This window comes from Triticum urartu, chromosome 2A (assembly GCF_056163025.1).
Source record: "Triticum urartu cultivar PI428250 chromosome 2A, HENAU_Tu73, whole genome shotgun sequence".
Classification (NCBI taxonomy): domain Eukaryota; kingdom Viridiplantae; phylum Streptophyta; class Magnoliopsida; order Poales; family Poaceae; genus Triticum; species Triticum urartu.
The window spans coordinates 542,921,611-542,936,847 of record NC_141874.1 but is presented as its reverse complement, the minus strand read 5'-3'; the positions used below and the strand labels follow the sequence as shown (position 1 = coordinate 542,936,847).

The 15,237-nt window shown below is 51.5% G+C and overlaps 1 protein-coding gene across 1 annotated transcript; it reads left to right on the top strand.

Moving 5' to 3' along the window:
• The first annotated feature begins 6,640 nt into the window (after positions 1-6,640).
• On the top strand, positions 6,641-11,378 carry LOC147985809 (Tetratricopeptide repeat (TPR)-like superfamily protein). Its single transcript, XM_087544307.1, has 4 exons — positions 6,641-8,310; positions 8,418-10,039; positions 10,690-10,862; positions 10,964-11,378. The coding sequence occupies exon 1, from the start codon at positions 6,738-6,740 to the stop codon at positions 8,247-8,249; it is 1,512 nt and encodes a 503-aa protein (XP_087400433.1). The 5' UTR covers positions 6,641-6,737; the 3' UTR covers positions 8,250-8,310; positions 8,418-10,039; positions 10,690-10,862; positions 10,964-11,378.
• The last annotated feature ends 3,859 nt before the right edge of the window (positions 11,379-15,237 follow it).

The window sequence follows — 15,237 nt, the reverse complement described above, 5'->3', positions numbered from 1 at the left end:
AAGCCCAAATTAAAGATTCAACATTGTGATATTATCGGGCTCGTCCATACGAATCCAACAAGTCCAAGAACATCAAAAACGGAGTTTGTATGAGAACATGGACCAAAATACGAAATACTCCAACTAGTTGTTTGGTTATAACCTAGCAATCATCATGTGTGAGGAGATCCACAAAACCAACATAGCTGATCGGATGGTTAATTGCCATCAACATCTTTCGTCTAGTCTTTCTTATCTAGTTGTGTGCTATTGATCTTTGAACTTTCGTGCTCGTTTCATTGTTATTCGGTTTGGCTTGTAAAAGTATGTTACGTTGTTATTTTCATTCTCAGGCTTTATTAGTTCAAAGTCAGACTTTTCTTTAGCCTTTCTCCACGGGGCTCATGTACCTACAGTATTATAGTATTAATCTGTTAGGAATGCAATCAGGCCACTTATCACGAAAAGATGGCTTCTTTGTTGGAGAACGTAGTAATTTCAAAAAAATTCCTACGCACAAACAAGATCATGGTGATGCTGTGACGCCCCCGATTTAATCATACACTAATCATACACGCAAACGTGTATGATCAAGATCAGGGACTCGCAGGAAGATATCACAACACAACTCTACAAATAAAATAAGTCATACAAGCATCATATTACAAGCCAGGGGCCTCGAGGGCTCGAATACAAGAGCTCGATCATAGACGAGTCAGCGGAAGCAACAATATCTGAGTACAGACATAAGTTAAACACGTTGCCATAAGATGGCTAGCACAAACTGGGATACAGATCGAAGGAGGCGCAGGCCTCCTGCCTGGGATCCTCCTAACTACTCCTGGTCGTCGTCAGCGGGCAGCACGTAGTAGTAGGCACCTCTGGTGTAGTAGGAGTCGTCGTCGAAGGTGGCGTCTGGCTCCTGGGCTCCAACATCTGGTTGCGACAACCAGGTAGAAGGGATAGGGGGAAAGAGGGAGAAAGCAACCGTGAGTACTCATCCAAAGTACTCGCAAGCAAGGAGCTATACTACATATGTATGCATTGGTATCAATTGGAATAAGGCTATTATATGTGGACTGAACTGCAGAAAGCCGGGATAAGGGGGGATAGCTAGTCCTTTCGAAGACTACGCTTCTGGCAGCCTCCGTCTTGCAGCATGTAGAAGAGAGTGGACTGAAGTCCTCCAAGTAGCATCGCATAGCATAATCCTAACCGATGATCCTCCCCTCGTCGCCCTGTGAGAGAGCGATCACCGGTTGTATCTGGCACTTGGAAGGGTGTGTTTTATTAAGTATCCGGTTCTAGTTGTCATAAGGTCAAGGTACAACTCCAAGTCGTCCTGTTACCGAAGATCACGGCTATTCGAATAGATTAACTTCCCTGCAGGGGTGCACCACATAACCCAACACGCTCGATCCCATTTGGCCGGACACACTTTCCTCGGTCATGCCCGGCCTCGGAAGATCAACACGTCGCAGCCCCACCTAGACCAACAGAGAGGTCAGCACACCGGTCTAAACCTAAGCGCCCAGGGGTCTGGGCCCATCGCCCTTAGCACACATGCACGTTGCGTGGGCGGCCGGAAGCAGACCTAGCCTAGTAGGCGTTCCAGTCCAATCCAGCGCGCGCCGCTCCGTTGCTGACGTCACGAAGGCTTCGGCTGATACCACGACGTCGAGTGCCCATAACTGTCCCCGCGTAGATGGTTAGTGCGTATAGGCCAGTAGCCAGACTCAGATCAAATACCAAGATCTCGTTAAACGTGTTAAGTATCTGCGAACGCCGACCAGGGCCAGGCCCACCTCTCTCCTAAGTGGTCTCAACCTGCCATGTCGCTCCGCCTCAAAGTAACAGTCGGGGGCCGTCGGGAACCCAGGCCCACCTCTACCGGGATGGAGCCACCTGCCCCTTCAGCCCCCATCTCCGAACAGTATCACAGGTAAGGTAACTGTGTAAAGTATATTGTATATGCCCGTGGTCACCTCCCGAAGTGATCACGGCCCAGTAGTATAGCATGGCAGACGGACAAGAGTGTAGGGCCACTGATGGAACACTAGCATCCTATACTAAGCAGTAGGATAGCAGGTAATGGTAACAACAGTAGTAGTAAGGATAGGCTATGCATCAGGATAGGAATAACGGAAAGCAGTAACATGCTACACTACTCTAATGCAAGCAGTATAGAGAAAAGAGTAGGCGATATCTGGTGATCAAAGGGGGGGGCTTGCCTGGTTGCTCTGGCAAGAGAGAGGGGTCGTCAACACCGTAGTCGTACTGGGTAGCAGCGGCGTTGGTCTCGGTGTCTAGCGAGAGAAGAGGGGGAAGAAACAATAAATATAATGCAAACAAATGCATGACGATGCATGACATGACAAAGCTGGTGCTAGGTGTGTCCTAACGCGGTATTAGGTGATACCGTGAAGGGGAATAACATCCGGGAAAGTATCCCCGGTGTTTCGCGTTTTCGGACAGATGAACCGGAGGGGGAAAGTTGCGTGTTCGCTATGCTAGGGATGCGTGGCGGACGAACGGGTTGCGTATCCGGATTCGTCTCGTCGTTCTGAGCAACTTTCATGTACAAAGTTTTTCCATCCGAGCTACGGTTTATTTTATATTAATTTTAAAAGATTATTTCATTTTTAGGATTTATTTAATTATTTAAATTCAACATTATCCAGAACAGTGCACGCTGACGTCAGCATGACGTCAGCAGTCAACAGAGGCGTTGACTGGTCAACTGACGTGTGGGTCCAGTGGGACCCACCTGTCATACACTGTTAGGTTGATTAGGGTTTAGGTTAAACTAATTACTGTTTACTTAGACTAACAGGTTAATTAGATTAATTAAGTAGGATTAATTAACTTAATTAATTAATAAATAAAAAAATTATTTTTATTCTTTTCCTTTTCATTTCATTCTTTTTTTTAAACGTCCTCAGGGGGTGGACCCCGGCGTTTAGTGGCATGGAGGCCAAACGGGGCGGGTGCTGGGCATGCGGGCGTGGGCGCCCGACGGGGCAAACCCGGGGCAGCGTAGCCCGCCCGGGCACGGGGACGAGGCCTGCGGGGCCAGAGGCGGAGGCGGGGCACGGGACGAGCAGAGGCGGCGCGGTTCAGGTGACGGCGCGGGCAAGCCGATGAAGCAACGGGGGAGGCCGGTGGCCACGGGGCGGGAGTTGAGCTCCGATGCGAGGACGACGAGTAGTGCGGCTGCGGGAGCTGGACGAGCCCATCTCTGCAGTGTGAGAGCGAGCGAGCCAGTGGTCTCGCTAGACCCGAACGAGACCGAGGAGTATGGTACACGGCTTGGGCACGAGCGGGGCTAACGGTGGCGACACGAACGACGGCAGCAAGCTCGCGGGCACGACGGCGGGGCTAGCCACAATAGAAAAACAGAGGGGGAAGCAGATGGGAGCGTGCGCTGATGCTCACAGCGTTGACGAGAAGGCCCGAGGACGCCCGAGGAGCTCGAGGCGGGCTCGGGGAGGATCGGAGCGGTGGTGTTCGCCGGGGCGACGACGGCCGAGGCGGAGGGGCTCGACGTCGGGGCGGCGCCCGATGACGGCGCTCGGGGAGTGGACGAGGAGGCGAGGCGGCGACGGTGGGGAGGGGGACGATGACGGGCGGCGGCGAGGTGGCCTCGGCCGGTGAAGCCACCGGGCGGCGACCAGCGATGGTGCTCGGGGCGAGGGGCGCCCAGATCGGGGAGAGGGGGGGGGACTGGATCGGGGGATTGTGAGGAAGGGGATTAGGGTTTCTGGGGTGTGGGGTGGCCTATAGGCCAGGGGGCGGCCGGCTGGGCCATGGCCCAGTTGGGCCAAGGGGTCCAGTGGGGGGGGGTCTCTTTTGTTTTAGTTTAGTTTTCTGTCAGTTTATTTTTTCTATTTTATCTCTTTTCTTCTTTTCTGTTTTATTAAATTTCGGTGTTTATGAAAACCCAAGTTGCACCTAAAATATTTTTAATACTTATGCCGCTACCGCAATTAACTTGGCACCTAATATAAAATCATTTGTAATTGTTTATTATTTTATAATCATTTAACTAATTATTTTTGCTACTATTTTATTCATTTTGAGTATTTACATATTTTATACAAGTGTGCTTTCTCCACCATAATTACCTACGCATTATTTGGCACAACAACATTTTAGTTTTACTATTTGAAAACTTTTATTGTTTGCCTAATTTTGAATTTAAATCGGTTTCGAACTAATTGGAGATTAGCAACTATAAACGAGGTCACGTGGCATCATTAGCAGAGGATCACTATAGCTTAATTACCCGGGCGTCACAGATGCATAGCAACGAGAGGGGAGAGTGTTGTCCACGTACCCTCGTAGACCGAAAGCGGAAGCGTTAGCACAACGTGGTTGATGTAGTCGTACGTCTTCACGATCCGACCGATCAAGTACTGAACGCACGGCACCTCCGAGTTCAGCACACATTCAGCCCGATGACGTCCCTCGAACTCCGATCCAGCCGAGTGTTGAGGGAGAGTTTCGTCAGCACGACGGCGTGGTGACGATAATAATGTTCTACCGACGCAGGGCTTCGCCTAAGCACCGCTACAGTATTATCGAGGTGGACTATGATGGAGGGGGGCACCACACACGGCTAAAAAAATCAAATGATCAATTATTGTGTCTCTAGGGTGCCCCCTGCCCCCGTATATAAAGGAGCAAGGGGGGTGCAGCCGGCCAGGAGAGGGGGCGCGCCAGGAGGAGTCCTACTCCCACCGGGAGTAGGACTCCCTCCCTTTCCTAGTTGGATTAGGACTTGGGGGAAAGAGGTGGAGGAGAAGAAGGAAAGGGGGGGGGGGCGCCCCCCTCTCTTTGTCCTATTCAGACTAGGAGGGAGGGGCGCGTGGCCCTTGCCCTGGCCGCCTCTCCTCTCTTCCACTAAGGGCCACTATGGCCTATTAACCTCCCAGGGGGTTCCGGTAACCTCCCGGTACTCCGGTAAAATCCCGATTTCACCAGGAACACTTCCGATATCCAAACATAGGCTTCCAATATATCAATCTTCATGTCTCGACCATTTCGAGACTCCTCGTCATGTTCGTGATCAAATCCGGGACTCCGAACAACCTTCGGTACATCAAAACATATAAACTCATAATATAACTATCATCGAAACGTTAAGCGTGCGGACCCTACGGGTTCGAGAACTATGTAGACATGACCGAGACACGTCTCTGGTCAATAACCAATAGCGGAACCTGAATGCTCATATTGGCTCCCACATATTCTACGAAGATCTTTATCGGTCAGACCGCATAACAACATACGTTGTTCCCTTTGTCATCGATATGTTACTTGCCCGAGATTCGATCGTCGGTATCTCAATACCTAGTTCAATCTCGTTACCGGCAAGTCTCTTTACTCGTTCCGTAATACATTATTCCGCAACTAACTCATTAGTTGTAATGCTTGCAAGGCTTAAGTGATGTGCATTACCGAGAGGGCCCAGAGATACCTCTCCGACAATCAGAGTGACAAATCCTAATCTCGAAATACGTCAACCCAACAAGTACCTTCGGAGACACCTGTAGAGCACCTTTATAATCACCCAGTTACGTTGTGACATTTGGTAGCACACAAAGTGTTCCTCCGGTAAACGGGAGTTGCATAATCTCATAGTCATAGGAACATGTATAAGTCATGAAAAAAGCAATAGCAACATACTAAACGATCGGGTACTAAGCTAACGGAATGGGTCAAGTCAATCACATCATTCTCCTAATGATGTGATCCCGTTAATCAAATGACAACCCATGTCAATGGCTAGGAAACTTAACCATCTTTGATCAACGAGCTAGTCAAGTAGAGGCATACTAGCGACATACTGTTTGTCTATGTATTCAAACATGTATTATGTTTTTGGTTAATACAATTCTAGCATGAATAATAAACATTTATTATGATATAAGGAAATAAATAATAACTTTATTATTGCCTCTAGGGCATATTTCCTTCATTCTTGATATAGGAACAGTCGCCGTCTTCATAGATACTTTTGGTCTCCTCGCCTCCTGCTGCCATCTTGGCGTCGAGAGGAGGGCCTCTGATCTTTAAGGTTTTTTGGCATCTATTGATGATCTAGATTTGTATGAATAAAGTTATTCTTATTTTTATTTTGCGGTGTCACAAAGCTAAAGAGGTTTGTGTCATCAATGATCTTATTAATCAGATCTAATGAATTTATGTTACTGCTTTAAGTTATTTTTGTTGGTTTGATTTTTTTGTGAAGTTAAAATCTTTCCATAACGTCATGTAAAGATATTATAATTCGACGACCCGCATTTCTAGGATATCATCACTGGCTAAAAAACGCACATGGCTCAAGGCTTTGCATCTTCTTGGATGGGCAACTTAGGGGGGTTTTAAAAAACTTTATTGGTAACTAAGTTTGTGCGGGTGAAAGAGTGGCAACACTGTTGCTTCAGTCTAATTTTTGTTTCTTTACTAAAGTCTTGAGAATATTTCGTCCTCCAAAAATTAATACCATAGGGAAGATGTTTCCAAAATATACCACTGTAATTCTTAACCTATGACCCACTTTATATTATTTTCGTGATCTTAAAATCCAAAGCAGTGTAGGTATAATAGTCATGAGTATGAATCTAAGAAAGAAAAAGGAAATCTGTTACAGGGGTAAAATTGTGAAAGATCTCCTCACCCACCTCACCTGCGACTGCGAGCGACGACTGCCACGGCGCAGAAGCGTCGGATCCGGCGTTAACACCCCATCACCAATGCGGCCGGCACGCGCGCTTCCGCTTCCGCTGCCGCACTTCACTCTCCCGCCGCTTGCCGGCGAGGACCTCGCCTTCGTTACCGTCCTCCGTGCCCACCTCTCCTCGCCGGAGATCGCGCCCTCCTCCCTCTCCGGCTTCCTACCCCAACTCAACCCCCTCCGCCTCTCACACCTCCTCCTCTCCCCGCCTCGGGTGGCCCACGACCTCCTCGGCTCCCTCCTCCCCTCGCCGCCGCCCCCGCTCCCCTTCGCCCTCCTCCTCCACGCCCTCACCCCGCGCCGCTCCTCCGAGCTCCTCGCCTCCCTGCTCCCCTCCGTCTCGCACCACGCCTTCCCGGAGCTCCTCCACCACCTCATCTTGACCGCTCGCCTCGCCGCCGGCAGCCGCGGCACCGGCGCCGCAGTGCCGGCCGTCGACGTCCTCTTCTCTGCTTGCGCGCGCCGAAACAAGCTCTCTCAGGCCACGCTCACCTTCCGCGCCATGCGTGCGCATGGCCTGCTCCCGCGGGTCGAGTCCTGCAACGTCTTCATCTCCGCGGCGCTCCGCCTGAAGCGCCCCGAGATCGCCGTGTCCTTCTTCCGGGAGATGCGCCGGTGCTGTATATCGCCCAACATGTACACGGCCAACATGGTGTTGCGGGCGTTCTGTGCCCTGGGGCGGGTCGCCGACGCGGCCATGGTGCTCGATGAAATGCCGGATTGGGGGGTTGATAGGACGGTGGTCAGCTTCAACACGCTGATCGCTGCTTATTGTAAGGAGCATGGTGGTCTGGAACATGCGCTGGAGCTGAAGAAGAGGATGGAGCTGGAGGGGCTAGCGCCCAGCGAGGCAACCTATAACACGATCCTCCATGTGCTGTGCAAGGAGGGGAGGATGCACCAGGCGAATCGTTTCTTGAGCGAAATGAAGGCGAAGAGGGTTGTGCCGAACACAGTGACATGCAATACTCTGATTTATGGGTATGTCATGCATGGTGATAATGGCACAGCGTGGAGGGTTCATGAAGGGATGGTTAAGAATGGAGTCGAGCTTGATATCATAACTTACAATGCGCTCATTCTTGGTCTTTGCCGGGATGGGAAGATAAAAAAAGCTGTGCATTTGTTTCAGCAGCTTGACAGGTCCAAGCTTGAACCGAATGCTTCAACTTTCTCAGCGTTGATTCTTGGATACTGTATGGCGCAGAATTCAGAGCGAGCACTGCAACTGTTGAATGTGATGAAAAAATCTGGCTTCCATCCAAATTACGACACATATAAGATTGTTATATCTACTTTCTGCAAGAATAAGGATTTTGAAGGAGCAGTGGATGTGATGAAGGAGCTTCTCGAGATGTGCATGGCTCCTGACAAGGCCTTATTGCATGAATTCTTTGAAGCCCTCTCAAAGGCTAAAAAACTCCACCTAGCAGAAGGTCTGCAGTCAGCTGATAAAGGCGGAAAGTTTATTCTATCTATCTACTATACTGGTGATTACAGGAACAACGGCGAAGAGAAAACTGCATGTTAACACGCAGAGACCATGGTGCCTCATCAGAATGTACAATTTGTTTGTTTGGAGAACAATATAAGTTAAACCCTTCTGCTTGTACCAATGTGGAATTTGCATTGACACATGCCTATGAACGTTTCTGTTTGGATTAAGTGAAGGCAACCTGACAACTATTCTTGCCTGTAGGTAGCTGAGTTGCGTGTTCCTGCAAGAAGATGACTAGCAAATGGAATACTACATACTACGTGTGTCCACACAAATATGTCAACCAAGAATTCTTCATAATCAGATGCTTATGGAGTTACAGGCTTGTACTTTTCTTGCAACAGCTTGTGTTATTCCATTGACAAAAGTATCAGATGAAACTCCACTGGTGAAAATTTGAATTGATTTGTGTTGGTTCTAGCACCAGCACCATATCAGATAGTACTTCAAACATCTTCTTGAAACCATCTGTTCGTAATGTCAATTTCAAATTCAGTTTGTATTGGAGGAAAATCTCTGCAAGCAAAGCAGTTAACAGTGATTTCCCCATTTTCTTCAGTTTTTTAACATACCTTATAAGACATTGTAGTTCTCCTCTTTTATATGCCTCTCCACACAAATTTGTTTGAATATGTAATTTGTAAAAGATGTTTGCTGAATTAACAATTACCTCAAAAAGGAAAACCATGATGCAGGAAGAAGACAGATACAATATCTCTTATCAACTATTCAACTGTGAATTTGCATTGATGCACAACACACTCAATATAGTAGTATCTCCATGCCAAAGATTAGTCACTAAGTCACTTACATATAGTTGTAGTTGGCTCCTAGTTTGTCTATTAAAGGAAAATGTTAGTAGCTTTCAGCATCTCCATTATGGCAGTCATCCTGTTTTATGGTGATCAGCATAGTACTACCTTAGAAATATTTGCCTTCACATGCATAATTCTACATTCTGTTGTTTCAGCTTGAGTATATTGGAAGCAAACACAGGCACTAAATTCTAAAAATGCACACGTAGGTCCATATAGTCTTCCCATTCTGGCATTATTCTCCATCTTCAAGATACTGTAGATAATGAATTTACTGCTTTTACACAAGATTCACGTTTCCACCATGTGAGCATGTCATTGCTACGATTCAGTCTTTTGCCTGACAGATTGTAAGACTGAAATTTAGCCTCAAGTTTCTTCTTATGCCGTACTGAAAAGGACTTGCCTAAACACATGGACGCACTATGTGTATGTAAAATATTAACAGGCGTTACCCTATTCTCCAATCAAGCTAGCTCGTAGATACTCTTTCTAACTAACACCTGAATCTTGTGACAACGATTTTCTCAATGAAAAAAGAAGTTTAAACAGTTACCAACATTGTCATTGCAGCTTGACGCAAGGGTAAGAGAAGTTTTAAGATGGTCCCAAACAATTCTGAATCGTCCATTTACTTTGATCTAATGGCTAGGGTGATCTTATACCCAGGAATTCTAGAGTGTTCTGTAAATAGGGCTATGGATACCCTTAATGTACGTGCAGCCCATGTTGAGCATGTTATGAGAATTGATACTACGCAATGATCTTAAGATTCTGATTCAGCAGATGGCGACAGTATCATGCTATATCCACTCAGATAATCTTGATCACTAACCTATTTCAGTTTTGTGAAGTATCACGGCACAGAAGTGTGTAGCCAACAACACTGTCGCTGTTTCAGCTAAAGGCAATGTGAGCATGGCTAATCCAACTACAATCATGAAGCTACAGACCAGCTGCTCAAGGGTGTGGCGTTCGTCAGTGGCATGCCGATCTTTCTCCATTCTGGTATGGCTTATCTTCAATGTTTCTCTCTCTTTCCTTTTCTACATAACTAGACCCCACTATTGAGATGCAAACATGATCTCTGAACACTAAATGCAACATTACTTAGATTACAACACTTAAGAGACAATGCATTGGGATGGTTGTGTCTACAAATCTTTCACCACTTAGAATGGCGCATTACGAGCCAATGCATTGATAGTGCTGTTAATGCCACTCAGTTTTTTTCATTTCTAATACAATTCGTCATGCAAACCTTTTGCTTGGTCATGCAAAAATTACTAATAAATTAGTAGGCAGTAGCCCTGCCTCTTTTTCAGCTTAATTAAAAACTGCCCTGAGGACAACCAATCCCATGAGGCCAGGCCACTACCAATAGAGTACTAGCACCACAATCAACCAATGGCATGCACAGCAAAAGTACAAACCAGCATGGGAATCTTGATCAAATCAAAGCTAGCTAACTAAACCCATAGTCCAGAGGCAGGTATGAGGCTACTCGAACACGGTACTATCTAAACAAAAACCATGCTTGGCAGTATTTTCCACAGATTGAAAACCACGTGCACCACTAGTCCATTTAGTTAATCGCGGCTTCATATTCGCGTGACCGCCTCTGCCGAGCTATTTAAACAAATTCCATGTGGTTGTAGCTCGCATGGCCAAATGGACGGCCATTAAACTAGCTGGTCATCAGCTCACGGCCCCACCAGGAAGGCAGAGGCAAGCCTGTTATATTTGCCTTAAGCAAGACTGGGAGCCTGATGTTCTTCCCATGTTTATGGGATGCGAAAACCAAGGCCGTTGAGGGGGCAAGGATTCAGAGGTGTGTAATTTTTTTATCATGACCTTCACCTACTTGTGAGCTGTCTCGCTGCAATGCACCTGACCAGATAGAGATATACACTCATACTGACATACTCACAGATACAGGTTGGGAGAAGAGCACATGCGAGAAGATACGAGACGAGAAGGCATGTTGTTACTGCTTGGATCGCCAGGATTGTTGCTCACGGTGGTCGTCAGTTCTGTCGGATTTCGGGTTCCGGCAGACCCTTGAGGTTCGAACACTGAGGTGCGCGTGAAGATTTCGCCTCCTACCTACTTGCACCCCTCCGCCATGCTAGAATCTAAACTACGGAAAGAACAACACAAGGGACACAGGGTTTATACTGGTTCGGGCCATCGTTTTGGTGTAATACCCTACTCCAGTGTGTAGCGTGGTGGATTGTCTCGTGGGCTGATGATGATGAACAATATAAGGAAGAACGGTCTCGCGAGGGTCTGTTCTTGGCTGGGGCGATGAACTGCTGGAATGAGTTCAGTCACCTTTTTCTCTCTCTCTCTGATCGAGACCCTCTCTAACGAGCCTCTTCCTTCCAACCTCCCAACCCCTTTGTTCTGTGGGTGGCTGGTCCTATTTATAGAGACCCTGGTCCTCTTCCCAAAAATCGAGCGGGAAGGGAGCCAACAATGACGGGCTAATTTGAAGGGGGACAACAAGTATCAACTATTCTGACAAAAGTGGTCTTTGTCTGCGCAAAGCTCTGGTGATGACGCCGTCTTGAGCTCCACGGTGACCTCCGTCTCGTAGTCCTCCTGGTCTTGGTCTCGTTGCATCGAAATGGCAACCTTTGCCTGATGCCTCGGTACTCCGCGGCTGCGCTTGTCCCCTTTGCACCAAAGAGGAAAGGAGGACGCTGCGCGGGCTGGCACCCGCCTGGCGCCCTGAGTCGTCATGACTTGCGTCACGGGCACCTCGTGAGGTACCCCACCTTGATCTCTCCGTCTCCTCGTGAGCCAGTCTGACGAGGCCGTGTCTGAGGAAGCTCCGCGTCGTCCGTCCCGCAAGGCTTGGCCCCTCGCGAGGGTCTTGGGTTTGTGTTGGTGAAGATGGACTGTGCTGGGCCCCCTTTTGAGCCACGCCGCAGGCCGCAGGCAGGCAAGTCTGGGGACCCCCGTTCTCAGTACGCTGACAGTAGCCCCCGGGCCAAGGCGCGCCCGGACTTGGCCGTGCAGGGAGGCGGAAGGGTAAGAGCGAAGCGCCGCGGGCCCTAACAGCCTGCGGCCTTGGGCGCCGCGTGGCGGTTGACTGAACGTGGGCGCCTTAGCAACCGCGCGAGTTGATAAAGGAGTGGCATCCGCCTAGGCCTTGCTTCTTGCTTTCCCCGGTTGCTGCTTAGATCCCCTTTCTTGCGCCTCTCCTTCCTTCCTCTGAAATTTCCAGATCTGCTCTGACCGTGCGACCTAGGAAGCCATGGCGCCTCGCCAGCCCCCGGCCGCAGCTTGGTACTCGTCTGCCCTGGACTCGCCGAACGTGTCGAAGGCGAGCCTTGCCCGGTTGCGCCGGATGGCGACGGCGCGGGGCATCGACGGGGCGAAGGTGTTCAAGGCCGGCTCCGCCACCCCTGAGGGTCAAAGGAGCACCTTCTATCCGCTCTTCGTAAGTGCCATTGTTGCTGGCCTGGTGCCTCCCTTCTCCGAGTTCTTCTCTGTCCTCCGCCATTACAAGCTACAGGCTCTGCATCTCCATCCCAACTCCGTCCTTCTCCTGGCAATCTTTGTTTATTATTGTGAGGCCCATGTTGGGGTGCAACCCTCAGTGGCCTTACTGCGCCACTACTTCTACCTCCGGACCTCTCGCGGTCCTGCTTCCGCGTGCGCGAGCTTCATCGCGTACGGTGGCGCCATTGCCATCTCGAACCCTGGGAAGAGGATTGAGGGCTTCAGGAGCAAGTGGATCTTGGTGGATGCTGGGCGCATCCACCCTCGGCTGATCTTGCCCATGGAGTAGCCCACGAGCTCCAGCGACTGGGGTCGAGCGGAGCTCGCGGATCCCCGCGCGAAGATGGTGTTGGAGAAGATGGACGCGGATCTGAGGCCGACCGACATGGCGGCGGCGAAGCTGACCGGCGCGTCGCTGCTGAGGGAGTTCCTGGAGCACCAGCTGGCTCCGCTTCGGCATTACTCACTTCCAATGTGGAGGCCCCGTCCGAGCCCCGCGGCCTTGGCCGACGGAGACCTGGCTGCGGTTCTCCAGTCTCTGGTCGGGGGCAACGTGGCGAGGCTGGAGGGCGCTCCTACGCCCTTGTTCCTCCGCAACGACTGGGAGCGGGTAGTGAAGTCCATGCCCGTCTTCAACGGGGATGTGCCCGTGCCCATGGAAACTCCCGAGAAACCGATGGACGTGCCCTCCGACGACTCCAGCGAAGAGGAGGAAGGAGGGGAGCGGGGGAAAGGGCCTGACTCCGAGGCGACTGACGGAGAGTCGAGGGCTCCCCTCCCCCGGCGCAGGTCCCGCGTTCTCCGCCTCTCTCCGAGCGATGACGACGAGGATGACGGCGAAGACGACGACGAGCAGGACGGCGGGAGCTCGCCCCCGATCCCGAAGAAGGACAGGACCGGGCTGATCTCCCGCGGGTCTGCCCCGGCCCCGGGGCGAACCGCAGACGCACCTTCCACCTCTAAGCTTTCCGAGGTTGATCCTTCCAGCCGGCTTTCAGGCTTCAAATTTGGCCGGAGGCCGCTTGAGCTCACTGGCAGCGACCCGTAAGCGTTCGATTCTTGTCTTTATTTCTTGCTCTGCTTCTGAAGCTTGACGTTCGCATCCCTTGGATATGCTGGCGCCCGCAGCAAAGAAGCCGAAGGGAGCTCCCGAGGTTCCATCCGTGGCAGCGCCTCTGCCCGCGAAGGAGGGTGAACGCGACGCACAGGCTTCCCCTGCCCGGTCGTCCTCGCGAGGCCTGACCGAGCCGGCTGGGGCGAGCTCAGCCCCCACGGCCCAAGTGGCTCCCGAGGTGTCCTTGCCTGCCGCTGCCACTACAGCTGTCGGGGCGCGGCAGACTCCGCCTCAGGATGCTGTGGCCGCGCTGCCGCCTTCTCCTCCTACTTCACCGGCTGCTGTCTCTCCGACTCCTCCTGCTGTTCTGGATTGTGCTGTTGCCGAGTTGGACCGGCTGCGGCAGGATCTTCTTGGCGCCGACCCTCGCTTGGTGGCCGGGCGCTTGGAGCTGGCTTCTGGATGGGTTCGCTCCGACGCTTCGATTCGGGCGGCGCTGGTCCAGGCCTCGACGGCATGCGACGAGGAGAAGCAGGCCGTCCTTGAGGCGAAGGCTGCTCGTGATGCAGCCCGGGGGGAGGTGGTCGACGTCCGTGGTCGCTGCAAGGCGCTGGAGGACGAGCTGCAAGGCCTGCGGGATCAGCTCGCGAAAGAGGTCCGCCTTCGCCAAGAGCAGGAAGAATGCGTGAAGGCTCGCGAGGCGGCCGTCGAGGGCCGGGAGGCCAAGCTCAGGAAGCGCCGCGACCGCCTAGGCGCGCTGGAGCAGGAGTTGGGGGCGAGGAAGACCGAGCTGGACGACAAGGCCCTGGTTCTTGCCGAGGACCGCGCGGCCTTCACGGAGTTGGAGGCGAAGGCTCGCTCCTCGCTGAGGACGCTTTATGACAGCGGCCTAAAGAGCCCGCTGGCTGGCGCCGAGGACGGCCCCGCCAAGCTGCTTCCCTTCCTGGTTCACGCTCTTGAAGATGTCGCCCTTGGCCTTGGCCCCACGGTCGAGGCCGAGGCGCGTGTCCTGTCTTCTGCAGCACTGACGCGGGTCCTCACCCACATCTACCTTCGCGATCCCGGTGTCGACCTCGACAGCCTGCTGGAGCCAGTGAGTGGTGAGCGTGCCGCTGCCGCTGCCGAGGCCGTGAAGGGTCGCGCGGAGGCTCTGCTAGGGAAGTTCCGGGCCTTCAGCACCAAGCCGGAGCAAGGCGCTGCCGACCCCGCTGCTTCGTGAGGCGAACCCACTCCGCGCTGCTCCCCCGCCGACAAGTGGCTCCTGTCCTGCTTTCAATTCCTGCACATGTATCATGCCTCGGGAAGGCGTTTAAACTTGCGTTTGGTATTGGGATAACAGTGCGGACTGTAATATTTGCTTTTGAATTCCTTGAAATTTGCGCTTTTCCTTCCTACTTGCTTATGTTCTACGCCGGCAGAGCCCGACCCCGCGCATACCTCACCCAGCAATAGTCTCGACCGGAAATCAGGACGGGACCAAGGAGTGAGGGGCTACGTGACAAGTTAGGCTCCTGAGTCGCGATGCTCAGGAGTCCCCCTTGGTGCACGAACAACAAGTAGGGAGGTATGATGTGGGTGGATCCACCGTTCTATGTCTGCAGAGCCCGACCCCGCACGTACCTCACCCAGCAATAGTCCTGAC